Genomic DNA, 18,597 nt, shown 5'->3' on the forward strand with positions numbered 1-18,597 from the left:
GGGGAGAACATGCATGCTCCATGCACACTGGTAGGAGGCGGGAATCGAACCTGGAGGTGCAAGGCAAACATGCTAACCTCTAAGCCACTATGCCCCTGTGTAGTTTCTACCACTGTAACAAAAACAATCAACCAACCAAACAAATAAATGTGATTGAGAACCATAGCACTAGTAAAATATATATATTGAAACACTATCCGGTATGGAAATGAACTAAACAATATGAAATTTATGTAAATAAATAAATAAAAAATTTAAAAACCTGGAGGAAACACACAAATGTCAACTCATCTGCACAAATGAGATTCTAAAAAAAAAAAAAATTACACTATAAAATTTACTTTAAGCTATATATTCAAAGTGCAAACCTTTGGAACTAGGCATGAAGTTATTCCTAACAAAACAAAAAGAAGCGTTGGCAGCTGTGTGCTAATTGAGTTTCATTGTGATAAACATAGTGCTGTGTACTGAATTGCAGTGTTTTCAGCGCAACAACATAAGGATGTAATTATGCCCAGTGATGAAACTTGATACTCGGGAAAGTTACATAAAATCGACAAAGATAACTCTTCATGTGACAAGACTTTCACCTAGAGACAGGAAAAACACCGCGGCTTAATTTAACAAAGGTGAGAGCGCGTGCTAAATAAACTGCTACTTTAACTCGACTACGCAGTCTAACGCGCATGTTACTCGAGCGCATGCGCACAATAGTGCTTCCGTCTTCGTTCATGCCCGATATCATGTGCTCATCCGGGTACTTTCGCTACAGCGAGCGTCACCATTTCTGATGCTGTTGATGGAGCGTCAAAACATATACATTTATCATGTTGTAATATTTGCAGTACTGTGTATTAAACCAGTTTTATTTTGTCATTTTATTAGTTGTTCTGGGAGTGTATTGATAATTTTATCTAGGAAAACACAGCGGATTAAAACAATCACACTAGAAGAACGTGACTTTGGGATCAATTGCGTCATAGCCAATCACAAGCGGTTCGGTCCACGTGCGCGGTAGTCTGGGTGGAGCGAATGAGTTACATGGGTAAAAGTGCGCTCGAGCTTCTACGTGCTACGAGGGGAAAAAACGTTTTATAAGTGGACTCGATATAGGAACACACGCTGAAATTGTTTAGATGGATATTTATTCTGTCAGTGGTACGTTGGAGACCTAGATCAAGCGGCCTGGAGCGTCGGTACGGAGTGTTTTGCGAATATTAATATTTACATAACCGTTACCGTTTTGGAGTGCGTGCTGACGAAGAGAGAGCGCGAGGATTTCGAGCAGCTGAACACACAAAATAAATTAATTTGTTTATGATCATCTACTGAGACGAACTGGTCGTCTGTTGTCGCATTTACTGACGTTTTGTTTTTAATTTTTGCGAATCAGTGGGGGAAAAAAAAACAAGTTATACAACAGGGAGTACAGTGCACAGCACGGTCCTAAAGCCCGCCGTGTATACAGCCGCGCGCCTGTTCTACGCACTTCTAGCCAAATGGTTCACTTGAGGCCGGTGTTTAAAAGCTTTGACAGGATGGAAAGCGTTTTGTTAGAGCAAGGATAATTTCATTCTCTTGAAGAATTTAGCACTTCTTTTAGACTTTTATTTGCATAAACCATAAGTGATTTTATTCATAACTTTTCCCACGTCACACTTTTTTGGGACTACACAGAGAGCTGCAGAGAGATTTGTGGGAAGTCTGGCACCTGAAGCAGTGAATTTTAAAGGGGTTATCCGGTGAAGTAATGGTCGTAAATACAATCCACTGGTTCAGGAAGGGCTTACGGCTCCACGACAATCCTTCCCTCAAAGAGTCGATCCGGGGAGCGGACACTGTGCGCTGTGTGTACATCCTCGATCCCTGGTTTGCGGGATCGTCCAATGTCGGGATCAGCAGGTGGAGGTATGTATAGGAGCTATGTGTACCTTCTGAGTTGACGATTTGTCACCAGAAGTTTGTCAGTGTGCAAGATATGTGTGTATGGTTTGTAGCCGTCTGCAGTCTTGCTATTTGTTTTCAGGAGTCACCAGATGACATCATAAACGAATTTGCATATTCATTGAATCATGCTCTGATATGCATATGAATGATCGTGTTACATGAAGATTTTCTGGAGAGACTTAAAATAGAATAGAGTTTTATCATAATATAAAGTAATAGATTGTAATTTATTTCTTATAGAGCAACCATCCTGGAAAAACCCCGCAGTAGAAACCCTCATAGAATTTGTACTGGTTTTAATGGTTATAATGGGAATTGTATATTGGTTTTAGTGGAAACTGTAATGGCCCTTGTGGGTCTCTACTGGTAATGTGTTGCCTTCTTTTGGTGGCTTGTTATGACTAGTGGATACCATTAAGGACCAATAATGGTAACGGTTTATGGTAATGAAAGATAGTCTTTGGTCATGGCACCACAAATAAACTATTTAAGTATTTACAAAATAGAGTAAAATCAACTATCTATATATGGAATAACTCACTTCTGTTACTTCTAAATATGTCCAAGAAGAGAGCTTAAAGCGAAGAAGTGTGCGGATAGACAAACAGCCATCAATAATTGGTCCTTGGGAACAATGGTGATCAGTGGTTGGTTGTTGGGGAAACAATAGTGCTCAGTGATTGGTCGTTGAACAATGGTAATCAGCAATTGGTCGTTGGGAACTACGGCTCACGCAAGCGCAGCTCAGTCAGGCTTTGCGCAGCTCGGTCAGGCTTTGCGCAGCTCGGTCAGGCTTTGCGCAACTGATGGTCAGTCGACAGAACCTGCTCACTCAACTTGTAGCAGCTGCGTGAGCTGGAGAGTTGTATCAAGTGGCAGGACAGTCGCTAAGTTGTTAAATTTGTTACTATGTTATTGAAAATAAAGTCTCTAAGTCTAGCAATGAAGTCACTAAGATGGCAACACTGAGCATCTGGCTGAATGTAGACTACATGCAGACTGCATGCAGATGCTCCAGTAAAAGAAAAGATTTGGACCCCTCTCATTTATTTATTTGCCTGTCATAACCAATAAAAAAAACTACCCTGACTAGCTTTATATTATTAATTTGTAAGTGTTTTAATTCTGAATTTTACTGCAACAAAAATAACACTCACTGTCTGGGTCTTTGGAATCGTTTAACTCTGGCTGTACCACACACCAACAAGTTTGACTATAATTTGATAATGTGATGATTGAGACAAATGTACTAACATGCTTTTTTACTAAAATCATATTAGGAGCCACATTAAGAGATTATCATTGATCATTTTACAATGCTTAAATTATTTCAGTTGTCTGTGTTTTTAAAGCTGGCTCTTCCAGAAGCTTCCAGAGATTTTGTTAGGTCACGTGTGAGCGTGGGTGTGGTTGATGACTCTTGTTATGTATCTTGATGATATAACATCACGATTGTGGCATCGTGGCACTCGGTGCCCTTGTGCGTCTATTGTATAAGCTGCAAAAGTAGGTCAGTGTGACATTATGGGGCAATAGTAATGGCAGCCGTATCGGTCATACATCCTATAATCCTACCTAATTGAACAGGACAGGATATGTTTCTATAAAAAATATCTAAGGAGAAGTACTTCACATACTTTCTAAGTCCTAAGAATTGCACTAAGAATTCTTCTTCTTCTGCTTAGTAGTATCAGTAGTAGTAGGAGTGTATTTGGTGAATAAGCAATACTTATAAACTACTAATGCCCAGTTGATCTCTTTCAGTGTAGATGAAAAACTCTTAAGGCATATGATAATGTTGACAAATCTAAAATCTGTACTTACACTTAAATTAATAATTTAAAAAAATAATCTTTCTGAAAACTGAATAAAAATAAAACATTTATATTCTATATGTGGTAATCATCATCTTTCTATCCTCCTGAGTGTGTTAGTGGTCTCTTCTTAATCTCTACCATAATGATACAGAAAATGTCTGAGCTTTAAATGAGTAGTGTGTGTAGACAGACCTCAAAACACTGGGATCACAGCAAGCTTAGACATGCTGTACTGTTTTTGCATGACAGTAAGTACAGGATTTCGCAGTTGTTTGTTTTTGTTGTTGTTGTTTTTTTGGTGACTGTTGATTGATGTCACTTAATACCCTGTTATAGATGTACTAAAAAGTTTAAAAGTCTGGAGAAGTGGACACATAAGCATACTGAGCATACTAAACCTGGTTGGCTCTGCCCAGATGTTAAAACATGGCTGTGGTTGGAGCCTTCATCTGGAAATTACAAGTTTTAACCCTGACAATGCTACAGTCATTTGTGAAGAGGACAGATGGTGTTTTCCTCTGAGTGTTGTGTCTCTGTGACACAACAGGTCAAAAAAATATATCTTGTTAGCTGGCTTTATGTGTATCAAAGGAAGCACACGTTAGGCTTTACCCTTGCTGGTTGGTAGCTGTTTTATGATGGAGGTGACAATCAGCCACGTCGTCCCCATCATGCAACAGCTACTAAACGGCAAGGGTCGAGGCCAACACATGTTTCTTCTGATAAGTGTGAAGCAGATAACCAAATTGAGGAGGAAATGGGAGAGATTTAAAAAAAAAAAAAAAAAAAAGATCATGACCCCAACAAACATCCAGATCAGCACAGAAATGGCCAGTCTCAATCAGGAAAATATGTAGTCTGAATTAAATAGGGAATGTGCACAAAGCTAAAAGTTCTGTATGAAGGAGTGTCTAAAGTCCTCTACAAGTGTCTCTAACCTTGTTGAGCATTACCAGAAGACAGTGCATTTATTCTCTTCATGGGAGGCTTCAAATATGTTAATTGTGGAGGTATAATATGTTTAATATCGTATTAAAATAAAACTGTGCGGAAGGTCCAAAGCGGACAATAGTGCTCATTGTATAGATTAATTGTTGCTCATGTTGTTTTCTTCTTGGGTGCCAATAATCCTGAAGTGTAACGAAGCTATGGGATGAGGTTGAATGAAATGATGTTCCTTAAAGAAGTGAATGAACACCAGAAAGTTGTGCCACAATTTTAATAGGTGTGTTACTGCTGTGCTTCAGAATTAGTTAGAAAAATGAGCAATATGTGCAAGTAAGACATTTATTTCTCTGGTTTACTCTCACCCACCATGTTTTCAAACTGCCAGTGTACCCAGTTATTACCAGGATAATACAGGCGACTACTGAGACTGTTACCTGGCAACAGCCATAATACACGCCTCTGACTTGTGCCTGTGGGTGTCACTCGGTTAGAAACTATTCTCTGGTTAGTGTGGGCAACAGGAGTTTTAACACAGTGATCAGTCCTCTTCTTTGTGTGTTCATATTTGTGTATGCATTAGAGCTGCAACAACTAATTGATAAAATCGATAATAATCGATTATGAAAATCATTGTCAACGAATCTCATTATCAATTAGTCAGTCTGCGTGCGGCATGGGACACACTTACTCATTATGTTACCTCGGTTCAGAAAACACGCTTTGGAGAGTAAATACTAAAGTTGTGTCCCAAATGACGTACTATACACTTACATTATGCACTCTGCACTCTACCGTCTAGTGTGTGGATTTTAGAAAGGTAATATCATCTCAAATATAAACACTAGCGGTTTTTGTTACTAACCGGAAGTATAAGCCGCTTCCTAGGCAACTGCGCATGACGTCATACGCATGCTAGCATTAGCAAACACCTGAGTCACCGATAATGACTTTCTTTACAGTTTACAGTTGGTCAGAAGTCCTAATGAAGCATGACCTACAGCAACCATCTTAGCTTGTGGAAGAGTTTATGTAATGGGGCTTGGCGATCAGCAAATGTTTGTCTCTCTGTCTAGCCTTCTGGTTTTAATTGCCATTATATTCAACATATTAATTGTCTGTCTGTGTGTGGTTCATTATTGGAAAATCATTTTTGCAAAGGATTATCATTGCAACAGTCTGAAAGGTTCCTTGCTAGTAACTGGAAGATTACTATAGGGTGAAATTTAAATGCAGATTTGAGGCTGAAGTTGGCTCAAAACAATGTTCAGTGTGGAAAAGTGGAGGACTGTGAGAGATTTAATTGTCATGTGTCTTCATACAAGCACACAATTGTATAGTAGATGGGTTTTAGCTATACCAAGACACTTAGGGAGTAGATTGTTTTTGTAAATGCTGAAAAAGATCCAGGTAAATGGTACACACGACAAGGTAAAATAGGCCAATTTGAGCAAGTACCTTTTTATGTATTAATATGAGCAAAGAAGGCTGTGAAAAAGTGTCTTTATTGTTTAACCTTTTGGTCTTTTGTTAACCCCCCCCAAAAAAAATAAAATAAATAAAAATAAATAAATAAATACTCTGTTCTCACGGATATCAAACAATTGCATACACAACACAGGTTTATCAACAATTTTTTGGGGGTTAAATATAGGTGTGCAACAATTATTGGTACCCTTGTAGTTACTACTTTGTGCTACCTCCCTTTGCCAAGATAACAGCTCTGAGTCTTTCCCTATAATGCCTGATGAGGTTGGAGAATACATGGCAAGGGATCAAAGACCATTCCTCCATACAGAATCTCCAGATCCTTCAAATTTCAGTTAGCCTGATGCTGATGTAGTATTACTCACTGTGGTATCATTAGTCAACTTCTTAAACACAGAATCTTTAGTGCTACTAGTTTCAGTGTTTCATGATAACTTTATTTTTAGATGTGAATGTTTAGTATCCAATAGACTTCCTGGATAACTATTATATATATTATTTTATATTCCGCAGGTTTTTACTACAGTGTTTGGAGGACTTGGACGCCAGCCTCCGCAAACTCAACTCCCGCTTGTTCGTAATCCGGGGCCAGCCCACCGATGTGTTCCCCAGGCTCTTCAAGGTACCACAACATTTCTTACACGCATATAACTTCCTAATTATGCTAGTATTTGTGTGTACAATTGAGTGCAAAAGTTAGCATACCTCATGCTTTTTGAACAATGTGTGAGAATGTTCTGCAACACAACAGCAATTCAAAACACAATAAAAATAAACAACAAAATAAATTGTTTCCAGGCCTGTTCTATAATGGCAGATTTATAATGGATTTATAACGGATGCATTAATAAGAATCTGCAAAGACTGGCCAAGCGGTCTGGCAAGGTTGAATATCAGAATGATTGTGCAGTTCTAACTTATTATATAAGGTTATTGTGTATGTAAGTCATTTGAAATATATAGTAATACTTTACATTAAGGTTCCCTTAACAGATGCTGTTCAATGCATTAGTTAACATGAAGAAATTTTGACCTTCTGCATTAATACACCATGTGACCAACAAAGTAACTAAAATATGAAATATGTATTAACTGTTTTTTTTTTTTTGTTTTGTTTTTTTTCCTTTTTCATTTTTTTAAATAATAATAAACCAAATAAGCCCGCAATGACCAACATGAGCCAACACCTTTCTTAACACATTTGCAGTTGTTTACTGGCTAAATTGGGGCTGGAAAGCAAGCAATAATAATAATACATTTTTAATGATGTAATTCAATTTCTGTTAATTTATGTGGACTTGTGTTTAGTCATAAAGTGAAAAAACATTAGTCAGAGTATGTGTATTTCATTAACATTAAATCAAACATCAAATAATGTGTTAACTTACTTTGTTTTTTTCTTTAACATGACTTATGATTTATTAATGTTTGTGCTTTGCTAATGCAGTAATAATGTCACTTAAGGGAACCTTAATGTAAAGAATTACCAAAAATACCTGCATAACTTTTAGAATGGGAGATGTAAACTTTTGGACTGACATCATTTTGGTTTTTGGACTATTAATATCTTGACATGGACTGTTTGGCCTTTTTTTTTTTGGTCATTTGTGGTCATGAAAGAACATTTGTGAAAGCTAACACGCCAAGTATCTTTATAAATTAAATTTCTTTGTTCTCTTCATTTGTTCAAGGCATATTCACATTTTTTTTGCGCTCCCAGTGAATGTAATGGTTAATCCATTTAGTCTACGCTGCTTTGGTGTGGACAACCTGGATGAAATGCTAAAATGTCCACTACAGCACATTTTCTTTTTAAGTTCACCTGTTCTTCTTATTACTCCTAGAACCAGCTCATGAAGCTAAAGCTACAGATTATCTTTCTTTTTTAAGCAGTTCCAGTCTATCTTCCCGTTTTTCTACAAACAGTTTACAAATTTGGTTTCACTTGAGATTACTGTCTGTACTACACACACACACACGGCATAGTTTGTCTTGTTAATGCTAATAATGTTCTCTTGATCCGCACTCAGGAGTGGAACATCAGCCGGCTGTCTTATGAGTATGACTCTGAGCCGTTTGGAAAGGAGCGAGATGCAGCCATTAAGAAGCTGGCCAGTGAGGCCGGAGTGGAGGTGACGGTACGGATCTCGCACACGCTCTACGATCTGGACAAGTATGTACCCCGCCAAACATCTCTCACTACCACAACGATCACATTGTTCTATTGGAAAGTGATTAAAGAACTATATCCGTTCCTTTTTTTTTTACAGTATTGTTCCTGCATTCCATCTTCTATTCGCTCACTTTCTCTTTTCACTCTTCTCTCTTGCTCTGTCAGGATCATAGAGCTCAACGGTGGCCAGTCTCCACTCACCTACAAGCGCTTCCAGACCCTCATCAGCAGGATGGACGCGGTGGAGACCCCTGCCGAGGCCATCACAGCAGAAGTCATGGGCTCCTGCACCACTCCTCTGTCTGATGATCATGACGAGAAGTTTGGTGTTCCTTCCCTGGAGGAGCTTGGTGTGTTTCTTGTATTATTATTCACTTGCCGTTTACAGCTGTTTGTCTTGCACACAAGAGCTTGAGAAACATCTTGACTCGATTCAGCATTTACAGTGCGTTTCCGATGCCAGAATTCTTTGAATAAATAAATAAAGCAAGAAAGCACTGGTGAGCTTAGCAAAAGCAATATATTTTTATTAAGGGTGTGTGTGTGTGTGTGTGTGTGTGTGTGTGTGTGCATATGTGTGTATATATATGTGTGTGTGTGTGTATATATGTATATAAATATAAATATATATATATATATATATATATATATATATATATATATATATATATATATATATATATATATATATATAAGTAAAACCTTGAAGTATGAGCAAAAGATCATAATCAGGTCTTACTGGTTATGCATAAATATTTCATATAGAACTGTCAATCAATCCAAATGAGTAAAACTACAAATGTGGTATTGCAGTGCATTGAAATTCTTTCATTCATTCATTCCTCTTCATTAACTACTTTATCCTGTTTAGGGTCACAGTGGACCTGAAGATAAACATCTGCTATTTTTTTTTTCCAAGAATCCTCTTCATGCAAAAAAAGTTTTAAGCTATTTTCTGAGATCCTCTGCTGTATCATGATGCATAAGTGTAAATGCTCAGAGGTTTGATTGGTGTGTTCAGGTTTCGACACAGAGGGGCTGTCCTCAGCTGTCTGGCCCGGGGGCGAGACTGAGGCCCTTACACGGCTCGAGAGGCACCTGGAGAGAAAGGTCAGAAATGCTTTACTGATTAAACCATGTTATTTATTTATTTATTTATTTACTTACTTACTTACTTACTTACTTACTTACTTACTTACTTTACCAGTCACATACATGTGTGTGTATATATTTTTTCCTCTGCTTAATTTTACTAATAGTCACTAATCCAAATCTATGCTTCCAGGCATGGGTGGCCAACTTTGAGCGTCCCAGAATGAACGCCAACTCACTGTTGGCTAGTCCTACTGGCCTCAGTCCTTATTTAAGGTTTGGCTGCCTCTCGTGTCGACTTTTCTACTTCAAACTCACCGACTTGTACAGGAAGGTAAAAACTTGTATATCCATTATACGTCGATTAAAACTGAGACTAATGAGTTCTGAACTTGGCGCCTCACTCTCAGTTCACTTCTGGAGTCACACTAATCCATGCGTTGTTTCTCTCCTATCTGTGTCTCTCAGGTGAAGAAGAACAGCTCACCACCTCTCTCACTCTACGGCCAGCTGCTGTGGCGAGAGTTCTTCTACACGGCCGCCACCAACAACCCTCGCTTCGATAAAATGGAGGGCAACCCCATATGTGTTCAGATCCCATGGGACCGCAACCCAGAGGCACTGGCCAAGTGGGCCGAGGGCAGGACAGGCTTCCCCTGGATCGACGCCATCATGACACAGCTGAGGCAGGAGGGGTGGATCCACCACCTGGCGCGCCACGCCGTGGCCTGCTTCCTAACACGTGGAGACTTGTGGGTCAGCTGGGAGGAGGGCATGAAGGTACCATGCCCTTAACAAACTAATCGTTTGTTTACTGATTGTCCATGGACGCCTCACCGAGACATAATTTGGATTATAAGTCATGAATGAAAACAAAATTGCTCACTGTATTTTGTTTGTTGTGATTTCATAAGCATTCACCTCCGTTGAAACCTTTAAATTAGCCATGGTTACAGCGTCAAATTTTGAGATTTTAATAAAGTACTACATATCAATAGTACATTTCTTTTCCACTATCTGAGGTTATGGCTCTGAGTTTCTTGCTATATTTTGGGATTATCGAAGTACATCATTGACATTTACACACGTTAATCACACCATTAACGTCGTATATTGCATCCATTATTTTCAACATCCTTGCTTTACGGAAAAATTTAAAATACAAGAAAATTAAAGACCAAGAACATGTGAGCTCATGTGGTGTAGTTGCATGCTTTACACAGTAGGTGTCTGTGCAACCTCATGTCATTGCTGCAATACAACACACAACACTGTTATGGTACCAGGTGTTTGAGGAGCTGTTGCTGGATGCAGACTGGAGTGTGAACGCAGGCAGCTGGATGTGGCTCTCCTGCAGCTCCTTCTTCCAGCAGTTCTTCCACTGTTACTGTCCAGTGGGCTTCGGCCGCCGCACCGACCCCAATGGGGACTACATACGGTGGGTTGGATTACTTGTAATCTTGTAGTGTCTGCAAAGAGAGATTTTGAATCATTTGTTTCTTAACGTGGGGCTTATGGTACCAATCTGCTTCTTAATGTATTCATGTAGACGGTATTTACCTGTGCTGAGAGGATTTCCTGCCAAATACATCTATGACCCGTGGAACGCGCCAGAACACGTGCAGAAGTCGGCCAAGTGTGTGATTGGTGTGCACTACCCGAAGCCCATGGTGCACCATGCAGAGGCCAGCCGTCTCAACATAGAGCGCATGAAGCAGATCTACCAGCAGCTGTCCTGTTACCGTGGACTGGGTAAGTCTCGTCTGTGCATGTATAAAATTATAATATAATATACATACACTACCAGTCAAAAGTTTAGACACACTCATTCTTTATTTTTTCTCCACATCTCCACAGAATAATAATAAAGTAATCAAAACTCTGGAGTAACACGTGGAACGATGGGAATTATGTTCTGATAAAAAATCGAAAATGGATCAAAATAATTTAATATTTTAGCTTCTTCAAACTAGACCCCCTTTTAGGCTAGAATGTTTTCTCGACCGATTTCTTGAGGAATTTCCCTGAGATGCCTTTTAAACATTATTAAAGGAGTTCACACCTATGCTGGACTCTTATCGACTGCTTTTCGGAATATTTCACTCTGAGTCGTCCGTTTAAAAAAATAAATAAATAAAAAAAATATTTTTTTGTAAATAAAATGTTAGTTTTCTAATGAAAGAAATGAATGTTTTTGTCTACAACCCCGATTTCAAACATTTAATCAAACACCTTCAGATCAAAAAGTTTTTAAGATCATGAGAGACATTTCAGTCGAGTGTCTCCAAACTTTTGACTGTGTGTGTGAGTGTGTCTTTTGTTAGATACATGTAAGTGCAAAGGTTTGGTTAGCTAAATATATTAATGATGAAGCTATAATATCAGAATAATATTTCTACATAATTTTTCTAAATCTCTTTCACTTTTTGGTTTCCCTGCTCTGTTATTAGGATAACTTGATGGTATATAAACTTTGAGTTATGCCACATTAATGTTACAGGAAGAACATTTCAAAAAGAGCTAAAATGTTGCTGTACTATGACCTAATCAAGTCCTGTCTCTTTTAGGACTGCTGGCGATGGTGCCATCTAACCCTAACGGGAATGGGGAAAACTCCACAAACATGATGGGAATTCCCACTTCGGATGCCACCCAGGACACTCCTGCATCCTCCGGTATATTTTTATGGCCTGATGCCTACTTGCAAATCTTTTGCTTAACACATTATTTAAAAGCACAGGGAATCTAAAGCTGTGATTACTTTTTAATCTTAATCTTGTACATGCAAATAGTACTGCCTTTCTTCTCACTTCAACAGAATGTCCTTCCTTTCAGTGTAAATCAAGTGATCTCAGTATTGCCTTCACTAGTCATAAAGCTGCTGTTGCATGTCACCAGCCTTCCCAACTTTCCCATGGTGTAACACTTATTGTTACAAAGCGCTGACAATGGAGACTTCTTCCATAAATATTAAATAAACTTCTCCTTACATAATAAAGCTCCACCATATCAATGATAACTGTTTATTAGTAGTCTTGCACTATGTGGGGTGTCCACCATATACTGAGCTGGTGCAATACAAACTAACTTATTAGAATGAGTGCATTGATATCAGCAAATTCAGCTGTTTTTTGAATAGTGTTTAATTGTATTTCATTCAAACTTTGCTTGATGTTTAATGATTACATTAAAAAAAAAAAAACAAGAGTATGGTATCATACAAATATTACCATTGGGGCATTACAGGTATGACGTCTTTGTGATTGTCAGCGTATTTCAGTTGAAAAAGGAAGAATTTGCATAACAGTATGAACTGACTCATCTGTTTTTTGTTACGTGCAATATAACCCATAATTCATATTTATTTAGTTATAACTAAAAGAATAAAGAACTTAAGTCCATATGAACATGTAGCTTGGTTCTCTGACTAGTCTTGGCTTTACTTTAGGATACCAGATGCCTGCTAACTCTAAGGGGGAGTGGCCCAGTGGCATGATGGTGTATTCTCAAGGAGACACACAGCCCGGCTGCAACACACAACAAGGTACACACACATTCATATTCACACACACTCACCAACTACTTTATTAGGAGCACCTGTACACCTGTTTGTTGATGGAATTATCCATTAAGCCGGTCTTAGGGCAGTCGTGGCTCACTGGTTAAGACCTAGAACGTCTGATCAGAAGGTGGCGAGTTCAAATCCCAGCACCACCAAGCTGCCAATGCTGGGCCCTTGAACAAGGCCCTTAACCCTCAACTGCTTAGTTGAATAATTGAGAGATGTGCAAGTCGCTCTTGATACGGGCGTCTGCCAAATGCCGTAAGTGCAGGTCTTGTCGGGGCAGTGCATAAAATCATGTGGATACAGGTCAAACAATTATTTGTTATGGCACCAATTTCCATGCCGTGGCCATGTCACTGAGATCACATTTGTTTGTCCCATTCTGAGTGAAGAAATGGGGAAAATGCAGAAATAATGTTAGGAATCAAAACTGGACAGAAAAAGACAGAGCAATGTTGAACCTGTGCCCACTGTAGCCTCAGATTCCCCTTTTTGGTGGAACCCTTAATCTTCTGTTGTTGTAGTTCAGCCGGCAAAAGGTTCACCATATTGTGCCTTCTGAGATGCTTTTCTGCTCACCACACTTGTAAAGAGTGCTTATTTGAGTTACCAGAGCCTTTCTGGCTGATCAAACCATGTCCAATTTCTTCCGTCCTCTCTCATCAATAAGATGGTAAATGGTCTGCACTTATATACAACCCCTGGCAAAAATTATGGAATCACTACACTTGGAGGATGTTCACCTGGCTTTTTTTTTTTATTTTTTATTTTTTATTTATTTAATTTTTTTATATAAACACATCGTAGCAAATAAACAATGACACAAAACTATTTTTGTTTAATAGTTGAACATTCTGGCTTTGTGAAACATACCTAAAACAAGTTACATTTAATTATTTTAATTAATGCCCCCCCCATCAATTGGAGGAAAAAAATTTATGAAATCATTCAATGTTGAGCAAAAAATTATGGAATCACCTTGTAATTTGCATTTCTAAAACAAATACCAGCACAAATCTAAAAATGTAAATTAGTTTGTAGTTAAAGAGTGCTTACAGACCTTAACCTTAGACTTTTTGAAAGAAAACATGGCCAAACAAAGGAAAGGATTAAAAAACTCCTTCTAGAAGGAAATCCAGCATGAAGTGTGGTAAAAGATGTTGGTTGTTCCCAGTTGGCTGTGTCTAAAATGCAGTGTAAGTATAAACAAAATGGGAAGGTTATAAAAGTAAAACATACGGGTAGACCAAGGAAGACTTCAAAACGTCAGGATGGAAAACTCGAAGCAATATGTCTTGCAAATAGAAAATGTGCAACAAAACAAACAGATGGGTGGAAACAAGAGTCAATGTTTGTGACAGAACTGTAAGAAATCTGCTGAATGAAATGGGATTTACGTATAGAAAAGCCAAACGAAAACCAGCACTAACACCTAAACAGAAGAAAACAGGGTTACAGTGGGCTAAAGAGAAGCAGTCATGGAGTGTGGATGATTGGATGAAAGTGATATTCAGTGATGAATCATGAATCTGCATTGGCCAAGGAGACGATGCTGGAAGTTTTGTCTGGCGCTGTTCTAATGAAACACATAAAGATGACTGTCTGAAGAAAATCAATTTTCCCCACTCATTAATGATATGGGGTTGCATGTCAGGTAAAAGGACCAGGGGAGACCTCCACAGTCAATGCACAGGTGTACACTGAAATTCTGGGCACTTTTCTAATTCCATTGATAGAAAATGGGTTTGGTGATGAAGTCATTTTTCAGGATGATAATGCATCTCGCCACAGAGCAAAGTGTGTTAAAGCTTTTCTTCAGGAAAGGCAGATCAGCTCAATGACACGGCCAGCAAACAGTCTGGATCCCTATCTGATTGAAAATTTATATTGGAAATTTAAAAAATTGGTCCATGATAAGGCTCCAGCCTGCAAAACTGATCTGTCAACCATTATTCGAGAAAGTTTAAACCAGCTTGATGGAGAATGTTGTTTTTTATTAGTGAAGTCCACGCCTCAAAGAATTCAGACCGTCATAAAAGCCCAAGGAGGAGCATCAAAGCACTAATTGTGAATTTTTTTGTTTTGTTTTTTTTTTTTCATCCCTCTACTTGATCTTGAATAAAATATGCCATTAATTAAAATCATTTAATTTAACTTGTTTAAGGTATGTTTCACAAAGCCAGAATGTTCTATTAAACAAAAATTATATTGTCATATCTGTGACCTTTTGTTTATTTGCTGCGAAGTATAAAAGCCGGGTTAGCATACACGGTTTACACCGTCTCTCATTCACCAATTCTCACACACACTCAAGGCTCTAACCTGCCATTTGGAGCAATGTGAGGTTCAGTGTCTTGCCCACAAGTTGAGTCATGTGGGCCGGGGATTGAACCGCTAACCCTGCGATTAGTGGACAACCCGCTCTACCACCTGAGCCACAGCCGCCCAAGGCAGAACCGCCCACGGAACCGCCCACGGAACCGCCCACAGAACTCACTGGATGTGTTTTTTGTACCACTCTGTGTAAACTCTAGTGGCTGTTGTGCATTTAAATCCTGAATCAGCAGTTTCTGAAATACTCAACCCAGCTCATCTGGCACCAACAACCCTGTCCCTGAGATCACATTCTGGTGTTTGATGTGAACATTACCTGAAGCTTTTGACCTGTATCTGCACGCTTTGATGCGTTGTGCTGCTGTGACATGATTGGCCGACTGGATAAGTGTCTATTAGAAGCACCTGCTATATGTACGCCTGCTCATTCAAAGTCAGTGAGGGTAAACCCACTGCAAACATGACTAAGATGTCAGTAAGTTATGGACAATATTGCTGGGAGTCCCTGGCGTGCCGCAGTCCTTTTGGACACTCAGTCTGTGTGGAAGTTGGGAGCTCACCAAATTGTGCAGCATGCCTGTAACTCATGATGCTTAATGTCTGTAGGCTATTCAGGAAGCAGTAGTGGGATGGTGTGTTACAGACAGGAAGCTCAGCAGATTCCTGGCCCTGTGTTACAGCAAGGTAATGACTTCTAGCGAGTAAATTTAGTTTAGCTATTTGCTTGTGTGTTTTTTTTTTTTTTGTTTTTTTTTGTATTGAAATAAAGGGATATTTGTAGCCTTTTCAGATCATGTATATAAAAGCTGTAGCTGTTAAGCCTGGATCTCTTATTTTCTGAGAAGAACTTGGGTATAGATCATGTCCAAAATGCCTTTGTCCCCTTCCCAGGGCGGGGACATCACTCCAGCACTGTACAGACCTCTGGGAAACGTCACAGCGAGAACTCTGGCCATACCACAGTCTCAAAATTCCAGAGACAGCACAGTCCTTAAACAGGTTTGTTTTATTTATTTATACTTACTGTATGCTACTATTTAGTTTTGATTTACAGACTGCAGGACATGGGGTAGCTTTCATCATCAAGCATTAAAATAGGTTCGGGTTAATCATGGATCAGAGGTTCATTTTAATTTAACTTGTGTTGCACTGTTTGATTGTAAATATGGCTTAACAAGTCGCCAGTCTAACAAAGTAAACCTTGTTACCCTCAAGATAATTATCAGTGCTTTTTTCCTACATTGTATCATTAAACAAATTAAGACAATGTCATAAAAACTTTTCTTTGAGCTACATCTTTCTATGCAATCCTTTTTTATTTTTATTATTATTATTTGATATAATGAATATCTTATTGCCTACAACAAAAGAAAGTTTCCTGAAATCATTTTGTATCTGTGTGTGTCTAAACAGGTTCTCACATGTGACCATAGTGTCCTGGAAAAACTGAAGATCTGTCATCACTGACACGCACATACACTGATTGTTGTGTGTGTGTATGTTAAAACGAGTGATTAAATATATATACACATTTAAAGCTAATTAAGGGGAATCAGGGTGTTGTTGTTTTTTTTTTCCCCAGGAGTGCATGATACTTTATGTACACACTCCCTCACATTATCACTTGGACTACACCCAAGCTGACGCCGGCACTCTGGCCAACTTTTGAAGAAAGAAAAAAATCGATTGCCCCTGACAATGTTCTGATCTCAGTGAGTGTTAGGACTTCTCTTGGCACAGAACTTTGGTGTATATAAGAATTTGTTTAATACTCACATACAGACTGTATATTTGCTATTGTATGTGCTTTCTCTTTAATTTAGTCTTAGACTCACTGATATATTTTTGATATAAATCATCACTGTGTATCAGCTATAATTCTTTTTTTGAAAACATTTGTAGATTGCATTTACTGTACACACTGAGGCTGCTCTCTGTCTGCGTCTCTCCCACGTCCTCTGCCTTTCTCTCTGACCTGTTTCACACCACTGCTGTTCGCTCACATGTTGTCTTCTCCTTTTTCTCGATCAACCTTCTTAAGCTGCGTATTCTCGAGTAGTTTTATCTGCGTAATTGAAACGGATCTTATTCATCACCTTGTACCAATTGTCTACTTGTGCACTTGTTTAATAAATGCAGTGTAAATAGCAGTGGTCTCTTTTACTCTGGAACACGAATCTGGGTATCGGGATTAATTTCAACGTGTAGTCACATTTCCTTTATGAAAATCCAGTAGCAAGGAGTAAAACTGGTTGGGTGTCCAGTTTTAGGAAAATGGCCAATGACTGGGTGGGGTGATCTGTTAAGGCTTTAATTTTGTTGTAGCCACAGGTCCTGAAGTATTTACCAACACTAACATTTATTTATTTATTTATTTATTAAAATTATAACCTCATACTTTTGATCTGTTTCTACAGTGCCTCCATTAATATTGGCACCCTTGGTAAATATGAGCAATGAAGGCTGTGAATTTTTGTTTCAATTTTTTATATTTTGTTAAAAAAAAAATCACATAAATACTCTGCTCTGATGGATATAAAATATATATATATATTAAATATAGGTGTGCAACAATTATTGGCACCCCTATGAATTCATATGCGAAATATATATTTGAAGTATATTCCCATTGATATTTTAATTTTTTTTTAGTACACCTGGGTGACTAGGAACAGGAAATTGTTCAACCATGACTTCCTGTTTCACAGGGGTATAATTATGAGGGAACACAGACTGAATTCCCTTAGTCATTCATGACAATGGGTAAGACCAAGGAATATAGCTGTGATGTGCGGCAAAAGGTTGTTGAGCTTCACAAAATGGGAAGTGGCTATAAGAAAATAGCACAAGCATTGAAAATGGCCATTTCCACCATCAGGGCAATAATTAAGAAGTTCCAGTCAACTGGAAATGTTCTGAATCAACCTGGAATTGGACGTGTGTCTATATCGTCTCAACGCACTGTGAAGAGGATGGTTCGAGTGGCCAAAAAAACCTCAAAGGATCACAGCTGGAGAATTGCAGAAGTTAGTTGCATCTTGGGGTCAGAAAGTCTCCAAAACTACAATCCGAAGTCACCTACATCACCACAAGCTGTTCTGTTTGGAAGGGTTTCAGGAAAAAATGCCTCTACTCTCATCCAAAAACAACTCAAGCATCTTCAGTTTGCCAGACACTATTGGAATTTCAAATGGGATCGGGTTCTATGGTCAGATGAAACCAAAATAGAGCTTTTT

The 18,597-nt window shown here is 38.6% G+C and overlaps 1 protein-coding gene across 1 annotated transcript; it reads left to right on the forward strand.

Annotated features, from left to right (window-relative positions):
* The first annotated feature begins 1,005 nt into the window (after positions 1-1,005).
* cry1a (cryptochrome circadian regulator 1a) lies at positions 1,006-17,511 on the forward strand. The gene is made up of 15 exons (XM_017494560.3): positions 1,006-1,196; positions 1,678-1,908; positions 6,711-6,819; positions 8,228-8,370; positions 8,536-8,720; positions 9,392-9,480; positions 9,656-9,796; positions 9,931-10,242; positions 10,749-10,900; positions 11,012-11,214; positions 12,030-12,137; positions 12,911-13,006; positions 15,968-16,045; positions 16,253-16,360; positions 16,775-17,511. Exons 2-14 carry the CDS (start codon positions 1,751-1,753, stop codon positions 16,354-16,356), a joined length of 1,878 nt encoding a protein of 625 aa, XP_017350049.1. The 5' UTR covers positions 1,006-1,196; positions 1,678-1,750; the 3' UTR covers positions 16,357-16,360; positions 16,775-17,511.
* Positions 17,512-18,597: the final 1,086 nt, after the last annotated feature.

This window comes from Ictalurus punctatus, chromosome 19 (assembly GCF_001660625.3).
Source record: "Ictalurus punctatus breed USDA103 chromosome 19, Coco_2.0, whole genome shotgun sequence".
NCBI lineage: Eukaryota > Metazoa > Chordata > Actinopteri > Siluriformes > Ictaluridae > Ictalurus > Ictalurus punctatus.

Coding starts and splice junctions, on each gene's coding strand:
- cry1a (XM_017494560.3), top strand. CDS start 1,751: ATGGTCGTAAATACAATCCACTGGTTCAGGAAGGGCTTACGGCTCCAC. Junction 1,909..6,710: donor GTCGGGATCAGCAGGTGGAG/GTATGTATAGGA, acceptor TATATTCCGCAG/GTTTTTACTACAGTGTTTGG. Junction 9,797..9,930: donor TCACCGACTTGTACAGGAAG/GTAAAAACTTGT, acceptor TGTGTCTCTCAG/GTGAAGAAGAACAGCTCACC.